We start from the raw sequence: 15,507 nt of genomic DNA on the forward strand, positions 1-15,507 counted from the left end.
GACGGTGTCCCTTTTTGGTCAGTGTCAGTGGAGGAAAGGGAGAGCAGAGGGATGTTGAGAGACGGACCGTCAGTCTGTTGCTCTCTCCCTCCGCTGAGACCGACCATCAGATGCAGGCACCATCAGCCCAGTAAAATAAAAATAACAACTCATGATTTAAATGTCTGGTCACTCAGCTGTGCCTCACAAGTAATACAACAACAGATCTATTACCGGTTTGATTATGTAGTCTACCTCAAATTTTGAAATATATTTTTTTTTTTATGGCCTGAACAACAATGCATTGTCAGGGCAATTCAAGCAAAGCCAATATGCGGTGATAATGTAGTGAGGCTTTATCTTACTGCACTTCCTTATTGCTACAGTACTGTTTTTTAATTGGTTAATGTGCGCTGGAAGTTGCACAGAATTTTCACAACGTTCAAGTTTGCGCTCAGCAGACCTGAAATTTGCTCAGTGTTAAAAAAAAATGAGAGGGAACATTGGTGTTGGGTACTATATGTATTGAATACGATCTAAATGCTACACATTAAAAGTGCCAATTTGGGTGCAATCAATTAGCTTAATTTCTCAGAGATCAAATTAAATGTCAACAAAATAATGTTTCAGGAATGCTAATCTTCGAACTACAAAAACAATTTCAGAAAATTCTGAGATGGTGGGTGTCATGGCTTGCTGAAATGACACTGATACAGGGTCAAATGTATTCTTCATCCCCCTAAAGGTTTAGGTGAGGACTGTTGGTAATCTGATCCTAGATCTGCAATTAAGAGCAACTTCTACCTCGAGGACCCTTTGGTGACCTTGTTGTTCATCAGATAGCGTGTCTCTGTTATGAGCTGCTGACTTGGCCTGTCTGATATGATTCCATGAGTGGTGTGAGCGTGGATGAAGGGTGTGAAGCTGAGGAGTCCTCTCTCACTGTGGCTTCACGCCTCATAATGAACAGCCATCTGTTCCTTCAAATTTGAATGTGTGTCGCATATCCGGAGATTGGTGTGTGTGTGTGTGTGTGTGTGTGTGCTGCAGAGTGTTGTAGCATAGTAGGGTTGGGGTCAATCTCCTTTCAACCACATTTTGTTTGTCCTAACGTGCAGCTCCTTGAGTGGTGTGAAAATCTGGTTCTTTTTTTTTCAGCTGTTTGTTTTATGGATACAGAGTCTCTGGTTTTTGTACCATCCCCATTTTTTCTCAGCACCCTGATAGTCTGACAATGAAGAAATAGATTTTTGAACTCCAGGCCAACTGGTATCTATCTATCTATCTATCTATCTACACACACACACACACACACACACACACACACACACACACACACACACACACACACACACACCTGTGTTATCCATCTCCCTCTGTCTTTGATGAAGCCGACAGAGGGGTGCTCCCTGGGAGCTATAGAGATACGGAGTGCACATGAATTGATCAGGTTTCTCTCCTACTGTAGTTTCCATGGTAACGCACATTGCAGTTCATCCATAGTGTATTTCATAATGGAGATAACCCCCATGTCTTTGGATGAGGAAATAGTGAAGTAGACTTGCCTCCGTTAATCACTAAATTACTATCAGTCATTTTGACTCTTTCAATACTAGATTGACACCCTAATCCCATTATTTCAGGAACAACAACACTGTATAAGGTACTATGAGCTGGTTTAGCAGTGGAAAGGTTATCTAGTTGAAACAACTGCGCATTATTCCCTTTTTGCATTCGAACATTTAGAAAGTTAATTATACATTTTTCCTGGGAGCAAACGGCATATTCACTGATTCACTGTAGTAAACTATTCCCATGTCTAATGTACCAACGCATATTCACCTTTTTCACCTCTCTACCTCTCCCTCCTAAACAGACAGTGTCCCGGCCGACCTGAAGGAGCCCTTCTACACAGACCAGTATGAACAGGAGCATCTGAAGCCTCCAGTAGTCAGCCTGCTGCTGTCTGCTGAGCTCTACAGCAGAGCCGGGAGCCTCATCCTGACAAGTGGAGGTCACCATGCTGTCACCCAGCCCCTGGTTGGTCAACATGCTGTCACCCAGCCCCTGGTTGGTCACAATGCTGTCACCCAGCCCCTGGTTGGTCACAATGCTGTCACCCAGCCCCTGGTTGGTCAAGATGCTGTCACCAAGCCCCTGGTTGGTCAAGATGCTGTCACCCAGCCCCTGGTTGGTCAAGATGCTGTCACCCAGCCCCTGGTTGGTCAAGATGCTGTCACCCAGCCCCTGGTTGGTCACGATGCTCTCATCCAGGCCCTGGTTGGTCAAGATGCTGTCACCCAGCCCCTGGTTGGTCAAGATGCTGTCACCCAGCCCCTGGTTGGTCAAGATGCTGTCACTCAGCCCCTGGTTGGTCACGATGCTGTCATCCAGGCCCTGGCCCAGAAGGGACTCTACGTCACAGACCAGGCGAGGCTGGTTACTGAGAAAGACCTCTGCAAGAGGCCCCTACAGATGGTAAGAGATAGGGGTTGGGTTGAGGGTTAGGGGTTGGGGGATAGTGTGTGGCAGGCGGTGGCTATCTTTGTTTTGGTTGTGGGTCTGGCTACTGTGGATCTCTTTCCCTCCATGTTTTTTTGTGACTTCTTTCGGTCTGTTTTAGTGTTTCCTTTTTCTCTATTTCTATGTCTTTCCTTCTGTCTATCTCTGGCTCTCTCTCTCTTTGTCTTGCTATCTGCATCTGTCTCTCTCTCTCTCTCTCTCTCTCTCTCTGTCTCTCTCTCTCTCTCTCTCTCTGTCTCTCTCTCTGTCTCTCTCTCTCTCTGTCTCTCTCTCTCTCTCTCTCTCTCTCTCTCTCTCTCTCTGTCTCTCTCTCTCTCTCTCTCTCTCTCTCTCTCTCTCTCTCTCTCTCTCTCTCTCTCTCTCTCTCTCTCTCTCTCTCTCTGTACTTCTCTATAGCCTATGTCTTCTCATTGTGACGTTTTATTGAAGCAGTCTCCATCTGCAGGATTTGATTGACAGGGGTTTTCCCGGAATTACTGGAAACTCCCCTGGCCTGATCAGAATACCCTAATAAGCATTAGAATGTTAATGTGGGCACTGGGCACCCCCATAATCATTTTGAATCCAGCACACTATTTTGTAGGGTACTCCCCAGAGTCAAGGTGGACCCTCTCTGACTGTCACAGTGTTGTTGTTCTGTCCCCAGTCTCCAGTACTGGAGCTGTCTGTCTGTTGTTCTGTCCCCAGTCTCCAGTACTGGAGCTGTCTGTCTGTTGTTCTGTCCCCAGTCCCCAGTACTGGAGCTGTCTGTCTGTTGTTCTGTACCCAGTCCCCAGTACTGGAGCTGTCTGTCTGTTGTTCTGTCCCCAGTCCCCAGTACTGGAGCTGTCTGTCTGTTGTTCTGTCCCCAGTCCCCAGTACTGGAGCTGTCTGTCTTTTGTTCTGTCCCCAGTCCCCAGTACTGGAGCTGTCTGTCTGTTGTTCTGTCCCCAGTCCCCAGTACTGGAGCTGTCTGTCTGTTGTTCTGTCCCCAGTCCCCAGTACTGGAGCTGTCTGTCTGTTGTTCTGTCCCCAGTCCCCAGTACTGGAGCTGTCTGTCTGTTGTTCTGTCCCCAGTCCCCAGTACTGGAGCTGTCTGTCTGTTGTTCTGTCCCCAGTCTCCAGTACTGGAGCTGTCTGTCTGTTGTTCTGTCCCCAGTCCCCAGTACTGGAGCTGTCTGTCTGTTGTTCTGTCCCCAGTGCTGTAGCTGTCTGTCTGTTTGTCTGTCCATCCCTATTTTCTCTACTGCTCTTTCTCTCTATTCCCCTGTTTTATATTTTGTTATCCTACTCCCACTTTCTACTGCTCTCTCTCTCTCTCTCTCTCTCTCTCTCTCCCCCCCTCTCTCTCTCTCTCTCTCTCTCTCTCTCTCTCTCTCTCTCTCTCTCTCTCTCTCTCTCTCTCTCTCTCTCTCTCTCTCTCTACCCCCCTCTCTCTCTCTCTCTCTCTCTCTCGCTCTGCCTCTCCATGAGGTTCTGGTCAAACGTAGTATATAGGGAACAGGGTGTGGGACGCAGATTGCGTATTGCTTCTTACTGTGCTGCTTTGTCGAGGGACTACAGCAGTGACCAGGCGTGGCAGGCAGCAGTGACCAGGCGTGGCAGGCAGCAGTGACCAGGCGTGGCAGGCAGCAGTGACCAGGCGTGGCAGGCAGCCCTATTGAGTTGGAATGAGAGGCAATCATTATGTCATGTCTCAGTCACAATAGGATGCCTTTATTGCCTGAGTGGTTTTGGATTGAGACATGATCATCAAACAGTGTGTCGCAACGTCAATCGGCTTTTGTTACAATGTTTTATTTTAATTGAATATGCAAATGGTGCGGTTCAAATTCCCCAGTTTTTCACTGATTGACATTTTGTTTTCTCGACCCTCTCCTCGTTGACTATATTTGCATAAGTAATCGTCAAACACAATTCCACTGTGTTTCACTTGTATTGCTGTCCGAATACCAGTCACTATCGACTGCTAACAGTATGTGACATTTAGGGGAGATTAGGGCACAATTACCGTGTAACCGTGTAACCAACAGTTATGGATGAAGACTGTCATGTAAATAAAATAACCGTCATAACAGTAAAAAATATATACTGTATGTATATACAGTGACTTCAGAAAGTATTCACACCCCTTGACTTTTTCCACATTTTGTTGTGTTACAGCCTGAATTTTAAATGTATATTTTGTGTCACTGGTTTGCACACAATACCCCATAATGTCAAAGTGGAATTATGTAATTTTTTCTTCTTACACACAATGAAAAGCTGAAATGTCTTAGTTACAGTTTTGACTTAAATCAGCTTGAAAATCTATGACAAGACTTGAAAATGCTGTTTTAAAGTAACCATTGTCCTCATGGGGAAATCCCTGAGCAGTTTCCTTCCTCTCCTGCAACTGAGTTAGGAGGGATGCCTGTATCTTTATAGTGATTGGGTGTATTGATACACCATGCGCAAAGGAATATTCAATGTCTGCTTTTAAAATGTTTACCTATCTACCAATAGGTGCCCTTCTTTGTGAGGCATGGAAAACCTCCCTGGTATTTGTGGTTGAGTCTGTGTTTGAAATTCACTGCTTGATTGAGGACCTTACATATTATTGTATGTGTGGGGTACAGAGATGAGGTAGTCATTCAAAAATCATGTTAAACACTATTATTGCACACAGAGTGAGCCCATTCAACTTATTATGTTACTTGTTAAGCACATTTTTACTCCTGAACTTATTTAGGCGGGGTTGAATACCTATTGACTCAAGACATTTGAGCTTTTAATTTTGTATTAATTTGTAAACATTTCTAAAAACATAATTCTACTTTGATATTATGTGTAGATCAGTGACACCAAATCTCAATTGAATCAATTTTAAATCCAGGCTGTAACACTACAAAATGTGGAAAACGTCAAGGGTTGTGAATACTTTCTGAAGGCACTGTGTGTATATCTGTATGTGTCTGTGCGGGGGTGTTGCAGAGAGTGTTGCTCAGCCATATGCATGTACAGTATAGTGATAAGGATACTCATGCTTTTCACAGTATGCTCTGTAAAGCATTTCCAATGGTTTAGTACAGTACATTTGACAACTGAGTGGAAACACTGTAAAGCCATATTCTCTCTGGTATTTGTCACTCATACAACGTGTTCTGTGTCCTCATTACACAACGGGTTCTGTGTCCTCATTATACAACGGGTTCTGTGTCCTCATTACACAACGGGTTCTCATTACTCAACGTGTTCTGTGTTCTCATTACTCAACGTGTTCTGTGTTCTCATTACACAACGTGTTCTGTGTCCTCATTACACAACGTGTTATGTGTTCTCATTACACAATGTGTTCTGTGTCCTCATTACACAACGTGTTCTGTGTTCTCATTACACAACATGATCTGTGTCCTCATTACGCAACGCGTTCTCATTACACAATGTGTTCTGTGTCCTCATTACACAACGTGTTCTCATTACACAACGTGATCTGTGTCCTCATTACACAACGTGTTCTGTGTCCTCATTACACAACCTGTTCTGTGTCCTCATTACACAACGTGTTCTGTGTTCTCATTACACAACGTGTTCTGTGTTCTCATTACACAACGTGTTCTCATTACTCAATGTGTTCTGTGTTCTCATTACACAATGTGTTCTGTGTCCTCATTACACAACGTGTTCTCATAACACAACGTGTTCTGTGTCCTCATTACACAACGTGTTCTGTGTTCTCATTACACAACGTGTTCTATGTTCCCACTACACAACGTGTTCTGTGTTCTCATTACACAACGTGTTCTGTGTTCTCATTACACAACGTGTTCTCATTACTCAATGTGTTCTGTGTTCTCATTACACAATGTGTTCTGTGTTCTCATTACACAACGTGTTCTGTGTCCTCATTACACAACGTGTTATGTGTTCTCATTACACAATGTGTTCTGTGTCCTCATTACACAACGTGTTCTGTGTCCTCATTACACAACGTGTACTGTGTCCTCATTACACAACGTGTTCTGTGTTCTCATTACACAACGTGTTCTGTGTTCTCATTACACAACGTGTTCTCATTACTCAATGTGTTCTGTGTTCTCATTACACAATGTGTTCTGTGTCCTCATTACACAACGTGTTCTCATTACACAACGTGTTCTGTGTCCTCATTACACAACGTGTTCTGTGTTCTCATTACACAACGTGTTCTGTGTTCCCACTACACAACGAGTTCTGTGTCCTCATTACACAAAGTGTTCTGTGTCCTCATTACACAACATGTTCTGTGTCCTCATTACACAACGTGTTATGTGTTCTCATTACACAACGTGTTCTGTGTTCTCATTACACAACGTGATCTGTGTCCTCATTTCACAACGTGTTCTGTGTTCCCACTACACAATGTGTTCTGTGTTCCCACTACACAACGTGTTCTGTGTCCTCATTACACAACGTGTTCTGTGTTCTCATTACACAACGTGTTCTGTGTTCCCACTACACAACGTGTTCTGTGTTCTCATTACACAACGTGTTCTGTGTTCTCATTACACAACGTGTTCTCATTACTCAATGTGTTCTGTGTTCTCATTACACAATGTGTTCTGTGTTCTCATTACACAACGTGTTCTGTGTCCTCATTACACAACGTGTTATGTGTTCTCATTACACAATGTGTTCTGTGTCCTCATTACACAACGTGTTCTGTGTCCTCATTACACAACGTGTACTGTGTCCTCATTACACAACGTGTTCTGTGTTCTCATTACACAACGTCTTCTGTGTTCTCATTACACAACGTGTTCTCATTACTCAATGTGTTCTGTGTTCTCATTACACAATGTGTTCTGTGTCCTCATTACACAACGTGTTCTCATTACACAACGTGTTCTGTGTCCTCATTACACAACGTGTTCTGTGTTCTCATTACACAACGTGTTCTGTGTTCCCACTACACAACGTGTTCTGTGTTCCCACTACACAACGAGTTCTGTGTCCTCATTACACAACATGTTCTGTGTCCTCATTACACAACGTGTTATGTGTTCTCATTACACAACGTGTTCTTTGTTCTCATTACACAACGTGATCTGTGTCCTCATTTCACAACGTGTTCTGTGTTCCCACTACACAATGTGTTCTTTGTTCCCACTACACAACGTGTTCTGTGTCCTCATTACACAACGTGTTCTGTGTCCTCATTACACAACGTGTTCTCATTACTCAATGTGTTCTGTGTTCTCATTACACAATGTGTTCTGTGTCCTCATTACACAACGTGTTCTCATTACACAACGTGTTCTGTGTCCTCATTACACAACGTGTTCTGTGTTCTCATTACACAACATGATCTGTGTCCTCATTACGCAACGCGTTCTCATTACACAATGTGTTCTGTGTCCTTATTACACAACGTGTTCTCATTACACAACGTGATCTGTGTCCTCATTACACAACGTGTTCTGTGTCTTCATTACACAACGTGTTCTGTGTCCTCATTACACAATGTGTTCTGTGTCCTCATTACACAACGTGTTCTGTGTTCTCATTACACAACGTGTTCTGTGTTCTCATTACACAACGTGTTCTCATTACTCAATGTGTTCTGTGTTCTCATTACACAATGTGTTCTGTGTCCTCATTACACAACGTGTTCTCATTACACAACGTGTTCTGTGTCCTCATTACACAACGTGTTCTGTGTTCTCATTACACAACGTGTTCTGTGTTCCCACTACACAACGAGTTCTGTGTCCTCATTACACAACATGTTCTTTGTTCTCATTACACAACGTGATCTGTGTCGTCATTTCACAACGTGTTCTGTGTTCCCACTACACAATGTGTTCTGTGTTCCCACTACACAACGTGTTCTGTGTCCTCATTACACAACGTGTTATGTGTCCTCATTACACAACGTGTTCTCATTACTCAATGTGTTCTGTGTTCTCATTACACAATGTGTTCTGTGTCCTCATTACACAACGTGTTCTGTGTTCCCACTACACAACGTGTTCTGTGTTCCCACTACACAACGAGTTCTGTGTCCTCATTACACAACATGTTCTTTGTTCTCATTACACAACGTGATCTGTGTCGTCATTTCACAACGTGTTCTGTGTTCCCACTACACAATGTGTTCTGTGTTCCCACTACACAACGTGTTCTGTGTCCTCATTACACAACGTGTTATGTGTCCTCATTACACAACGTGTTCTCATTACTCAATGTGTTCTGTGTTCTCATTACACAATGTGTTCTGTGTCCTCATTACACAACGTGTTCTCATTACACAACGTGTTCTGTGTCCTCATTACACAACGTGTTCTGTGTTCCCACTACACAACGTGTTCTGTGTTCTCATTACACAACGTGTTCTGTGTTCTCATTACACAACGTGTTCTCATTACTCAATGTGTTCTGTGTTCTCATTACACAATGTGTTCTGTGTTCTCATTACACAACGTGTTCTGTGTCCTCATTACACAACGTGTTATGTGTTCTCATTACACAATGTGTTCTGTGTCCTCATTACACAACGTGTTCTGTGTCCTCATTACACAACGTGTACTGTGTCCTCATTACACAACGTGTTCTGTGTTCTCATTACACAACGTGTTCTGTGTTCTCATTACACAACGTGTTCTCATTACTCAATGTGTTCTGTGTTCTCATTACACAATGTGTTCTGTGTCCTCATTACACAACGTGTTCTCATTACACAACGTGTTCTGTGTCCTCATTACACAACGGGTTCTGTGTCCTCATTATACAACGGGTTCTGTGTCCTCATTACACAACGGGTTCTCATTACTCAACGTGTTCTGTGTTCTCATTACTCAACGTGTTCTGTGTTCTCATTACACAACGTGTTCTGTGTCCTCATTACACAACGTGTTATGTGTTCTCATTACACAATGTGTTCTGTGTCCTCATTACACAACGTGTTCTGTGTTCTCATTACACAACATGATCTGTGTCCTCATTACGCAGCGTTCTCATTACACAATGTGTTCTGTGTCCTCATTACACAACGTGTTCTCATTACACAACGTGATCTGTGTCCTCATTACACAACGTGTTCTGTGTCCTCATTACACAACCTGTTCTGTGTCCTCATTACACAACGTGTTCTGTGTTCTCATTACACAACGTGTTCTGTGTTCTCATTACACAACGTGTTCTCATTACTCAATGTGTTCTGTGTTCTCATTACACAATGTGTTCTGTGTCCTCATTACACAACGTGTTCTCATAACACAACGTGTTCTGTGTCCTCATTACACAACGTGTTCTGTGTTCTCATTACACAACGTGTTCTATGTTCCCACTACACAACGTGTTCTGTGTTCTCATTACACAACGTGTTCTGTGTTCTCATTACACAACGTGTTCTCATTACTCAATGTGTTCTGTGTTCTCATTACACAATGTGTTCTGTGTTCTCATTACACAACGTGTTCTGTGTTCTCATTACACAACGTGTTCTGTGTCCTCATTACACAACGTGTTATGTGTTCTCATTACACAATGTGTTCTGTGTCCTCATTACACAACGTGTTCTGTGTCCTCATTACACAACGTGTACTGTGTCCTCATTACACAACGTGTTCTGTGTTCTCATTACACAACGTGTTCTGTGTTCTCATTACACAACGTGTTCTCATTACTCAATGTGTTCTGTGTTCTCATTACACAATGTGTTCTGTGTCCTCATTACACAACGTGTTCTCATTACACAACGTGTTCTGTGTCCTCATTACACAACGTGTTCTGTGTTCTCATTACACAACGTGTTCTGTGTTCCCACTACACAACGTGTTCTGTGTTCCCACTACACAACGAGTTCTGTGTCCTCATTACACAAAGTGTTCTGTGTCCTCATTACACAACATGTTCTGTGTCCTCATTACACAACGTGTTATGTGTTCTCATTACACAACGTGTTCTGTGTTCTCATTACACAACGTGATCTGTGTCCTCATTTCACAACGTGTTCTGTGTTCCCACTACACAATGTGTTCTGTGTTCCCACTACACAACGTGTTCTGTGTCCTCATTACACAACGTGTTCTGTGTTCTCATTACACAACGTGTTCTGTGTTCCCACTACACAACGTGTTCTGTGTTCTCATTACACAACGTGTTCTGTGTTCTCATTACACAACGTGTTCTCATTACTCAATGTGTTCTGTGTTCTCATTACACAATGTGTTCTGTGTTCTCATTACACAACGTGTTCTGTGTCCTCATTACACAACGTGTTATGTGTTCTCATTACACAATGTGTTCTGTGTCCTCATTACACAACGTGTTCTGTGTCCTCATTACACAACGTGTACTGTGTCCTCATTACACAACGTGTTCTGTGTTCTCATTACACAACGTCTTCTGTGTTCTCATTACACAACGTGTTCTCATTACTCAATGTGTTCTGTGTTCTCATTACACAATGTGTTCTGTGTCCTCATTACACAACGTGTTCTCATTACACAACGTGTTCTGTGTCCTCATTACACAACGTGTTCTGTGTTCTCATTACACAACGTGTTCTGTGTTCCCACTACACAACGTGTTCTGTGTTCCCACTACACAACGAGTTCTGTGTCCTCATTACACAACATGTTCTGTGTCCTCATTACACAACGTGTTATGTGTTCTCATTACACAACGTGTTCTTTGTTCTCATTACACAACGTGATCTGTGTCCTCATTTCACAACGTGTTCTGTGTTCCCACTACACAATGTGTTCTTTGTTCCCACTACACAACGTGTTCTGTGTCCTCATTACACAACGTGTTCTGTGTCCTCATTACACAACGTGTTCTCATTACTCAATGTGTTCTGTGTTCTCATTACACAATGTGTTCTGTGTCCTCATTACACAACGTGTTCTCATTACACAACGTGTTCTGTGTCCTCATTACACAACGTGTTCTGTGTTCTCATTACACAACATGATCTGTGTCCTCATTACGCAACGCGTTCTCATTACACAATGTGTTCTGTGTCCTTATTACACAACGTGTTCTCATTACACAACGTGATCTGTGTCCTCATTACACAACGTGTTCTGTGTCTTCATTACACAACGTGTTCTGTGTCCTCATTACACAATGTGTTCTGTGTCCTCATTACACAACGTGTTCTGTGTTCTCATTACACAACGTGTTCTGTGTTCTCATTACACAACGTGTTCTCATTACTCAATGTGTTCTGTGTTCTCATTACACAATGTGTTCTGTGTCCTCATTACACAACGTGTTCTCATTACACAACGTGTTCTGTGTCCTCATTACACAACGTGTTCTGTGTTCTCATTACACAACGTGTTCTGTGTTCCCACTACACAACGAGTTCTGTGTCCTCATTACACAACATGTTCTTTGTTCTCATTACACAACGTGATCTGTGTCGATCATTTCACAACGTGTTCTGTGTTCCCACTACACAATGTGTTCTGTGTTCCCACTACACAACGTGTTCTGTGTCCTCATTACACAACGTGTTATGTGTCCTCATTACACAACGTGTTCTCATTACTCAATGTGTTCTGTGTTCTCATTACACAACGTGTTCTGTGTCCTCATTACACAACGTGTTCTGTGTTCCCACTACACAACGTGTTCTGTGTTCCCACTACACAACGAGTTCTGTGTCCTCATTACACAACATGTTCTTTGTTCTCATTACACAACGTGATCTGTGTCGATCATTTCACAACGTGTTCTGTGTTCCCACTACACAATGTGTTCTGTGTTCCCACTACACAACGTGTTCTGTGTCCTCATTACACAACGTGTTATGTGTCCTCATTACACAACGTGTTCTCATTACTCAATGTGTTCTGTGTTCTCATTACACAATGTGTTCTGTGTCCTCATTACACAACGTGTTCTCATTACACAACGTGTTCTGTGTCCTCATTACACAACGTGTTCTGTGTTCCCACTACACAACGTGTTCTGTGTTCTCATTACACAACGTGTTCTGTGTTCTCATTACACAACGTGTTCTCATTACTCAATGTGTTCTGTGTTCTCATTACACAATGTGTTCTGTGTTCTCATTACACAACGTGTTCTGTGTCCTCATTACACAACGTGTTATGTGTTCTCATTACACAATGTGTTCTGTGTCCTCATTACACAACGTGTTCTGTGTCCTCATTACACAACGTGTACTGTGTCCTCATTACACAACGTGTTCTGTGTTCTCATTACACAACGTGTTCTGTGTTCTCATTACACAACGTGTTCTCATTACTCAATGTGTTCTGTGTTCTCATTACACAATGTGTTCTGTGTCCTCATTACACAACGTGTTCTCATTACACAACGTGTTCTGTGTCCTCATTACACAACGTGTTCTGTGTTCTCATTACACAACGTGTTCTGTGTTCCCACTACACAACGTGTTCTGTGTTCCCACTACACAACGAGTTCTGTGTCCTCATTACACAACGTGTTCTGTGTCCCTCATTACACAACATGTTCTGTGTCCTCATTACACAACGTGTTATGTGTTCTCATTACACAACGTGTTCTGTGTTCTCATTACACAACGTGATCTGTGTCCTCATTTCACAACGTGTTCTGTGTTCCCACTACACAATGTGTTCTGTGTTCCCACTACACAATGTGTTCTGTGTTCTCATTACACAACGTGTTCTGTGTTCCCACTACACAACGTGTTCTGTGTTCTCATTACACAACATGTTCTGTGTTCTCATTACACAACGTGTTCTCATTACTCAATGTGTTCTGTGTTCTCATTACACAATGTGTTCTGTGTTTTCATTACACAACGTGTTCTGTGTCCTCATTACACAACGTGTTATGTGTTCTCATTACACAATGTGTTCTGTGTCCTCATTACACAACGTGTTCTGTGTCCTCATTACACAACGTGTACTGTGTCCTCATTACACAACGTGTTCTGTGTTCTCATTACACAACGTCTTCTGTGTTCTCATTACACAACGTGTTCTCATTACTCAATGTGTTCTGTGTTCTCATTACACAATGTGTTCTGTGTCCTCATTACACAACGTGTTCTCATTACACAACGTGTTCTGTGTCCTCATTACACAACGTGTTCTGTGTTCTCATTACACAACGTGTTCTGTGTTCCCACTACACAACGTGTTCTGTGTTCCCACTACACAACGAGTTCTGTGTCCTCATTACACAACATGTTCTGTGTCCTCATTACACAACGTGTTATGTGTTCTCATTACACAACGTGTTCTTTGTTCTCATTACACAACGTGATCTGTGTCCTCATTTCACAACGTGTTCTGTGTTCCCACTACACAATGTGTTCTTTGTTCCCACTACACAACGTGTTCTGTGTCCTCATTACACAACGTGTTCTGTGTCCTCATTACACAACGTGTTCTCATTACTCAATGTGTTCTGTGTTCTCATTACACAATGTGTTCTGTGTCCTCATTACACAACGTGTTCTCATTACACAACGTGTTCTGTGTCCTCATTACACAACGTGTTCTGTGTTCTCATTACACAACATGATCTGTGTCCTCATTACGCAACGCGTTCTCATTACACAATGTGTTCTGTGTCCTTATTACACAACGTGTTCTCATTACACAACGTGATCTGTGTCCTCATTACACAACGTGTTCTGTGTCTTCATTACACAACGTGTTCTGTGTCCTCATTACACAATGTGTTCTGTGTCCTCATTACACAACGTGTTCTGTGTTCTCATTACACAACGTGTTCTGTGTTCTCATTACACAACGTGTTCTCATTACTCAATGTGTTCTGTGTTCTCATTACACAATGTGTTCTGTGTCCTCATTACACAACGTGTTCTCATTACACAACGTGTTCTGTGTCCTCATTACACAACGTGTTCTGTGTTCTCATTACACAACGTGTTCTGTGTTCCCACTACACAACGAGTTCTGTGTCCTCATTACACAACATGTTCTTTGTTCTCATTACACAACGTGATCTGTGTCGTCATTTCACAACGTGTTCTGTGTTCCCACTACACAATGTGTTCTGTGTTCCCACTACACAACGTGTTCTGTGTCCTCATTACACAACGTGTTATGTGTCCTCATTACACAACGTGTTCTCATTACTCAATGTGTTCTGTGTTCTCATTACACAATGTGTTCTGTGTCCTCATTACACAACGTGTTCTGTGTTCCCACTACACAACGTGTTCTGTGTTCCCACTACACAACGAGTTCTGTGTCCTCATTACACAACATGTTCTTTGTTCTCATTACACAACGTGATCTGTGTCGTCATTTCACAACGTGTTCTGTGTTCCCACTACACAATGTGTTCTGTGTTCCCACTACACAACGTGTTCTGTGTCCTCATTACACAACGTGTTATGTGTCCTCATTACACAACGTGTTCTCATTACTCAATGTGTTCTGTGTTCTCATTACACAATGTGTTCTGTGTCCTCATTACACAACGTGTTCTCATTACACAACGTGTTCTGTGTCCTCATTACACAACGTGTTCTGTGTTCCCACTACACAACGTGTTCTGTGTTCTCATTACACAACGTGTTCTGTGTTCTCATTACACAACGTGTTCTCATTACTCAATGTGTTCTGTGTTCTCATTACACAATGTGTTCTGTGTTCTCATTACACAACGTGTTCTGTGTCCTCATTACACAACGTGTTATGTGTTCTCATTACACAATGTGTTCTGTGTCCTCATTACACAACGTGTTCTGTGTCCTCATTACACAACGTGTACTGTGTCCTCATTACACAACGTGTTCTGTGTTCTCATTACACAACGTGTTCTGTGTTCTCATTACACAACGTGTTCTCATTACTCAATGTGTTCTGTGTTCTCATTACACAATGTGTTCTGTGTCCTCATTACACAACGTGTTCTCATTACACAACGTGTTCTGTGTCCTCATTACACAACGTGTTCTGTGTTCTCATTACACAACGTGTTCTGTGTTCCCTACTACACAACGTGTTCTGTGTTCCCACTACACAACGAGTTCTGTGTCCTCATTACACAACGTGTTCTGTGTCC

The 15,507-nt window shown here is 42.6% G+C and overlaps 1 protein-coding gene across 7 annotated transcripts in view; it reads left to right on the plus strand.

Moving 5' to 3' along the window:
- LOC121576499 (calmodulin-regulated spectrin-associated protein 2) overlaps window positions 1–15,507 on the plus strand; it is a 109,591-nt gene that overhangs the window by 13,033 nt on the left and 81,051 nt on the right. For all 7 annotated transcript variants that reach the window (XM_041889679.2, XM_041889682.2, XM_041889681.2 and 4 more), the window contains exon 2: window positions 1,856–2,457. In XM_041889679.2, the coding sequence (XP_041745613.2) occupies window positions 1,856–2,457 (602 nt within the window). The remainder of the gene's footprint in view (window positions 1–1,855; window positions 2,458–15,507) is intronic.

This window comes from Coregonus clupeaformis, chromosome 11, assembly GCF_020615455.1.
Source record: "Coregonus clupeaformis isolate EN_2021a chromosome 11, ASM2061545v1, whole genome shotgun sequence".
NCBI lineage: Eukaryota > Metazoa > Chordata > Actinopteri > Salmoniformes > Salmonidae > Coregonus > Coregonus clupeaformis.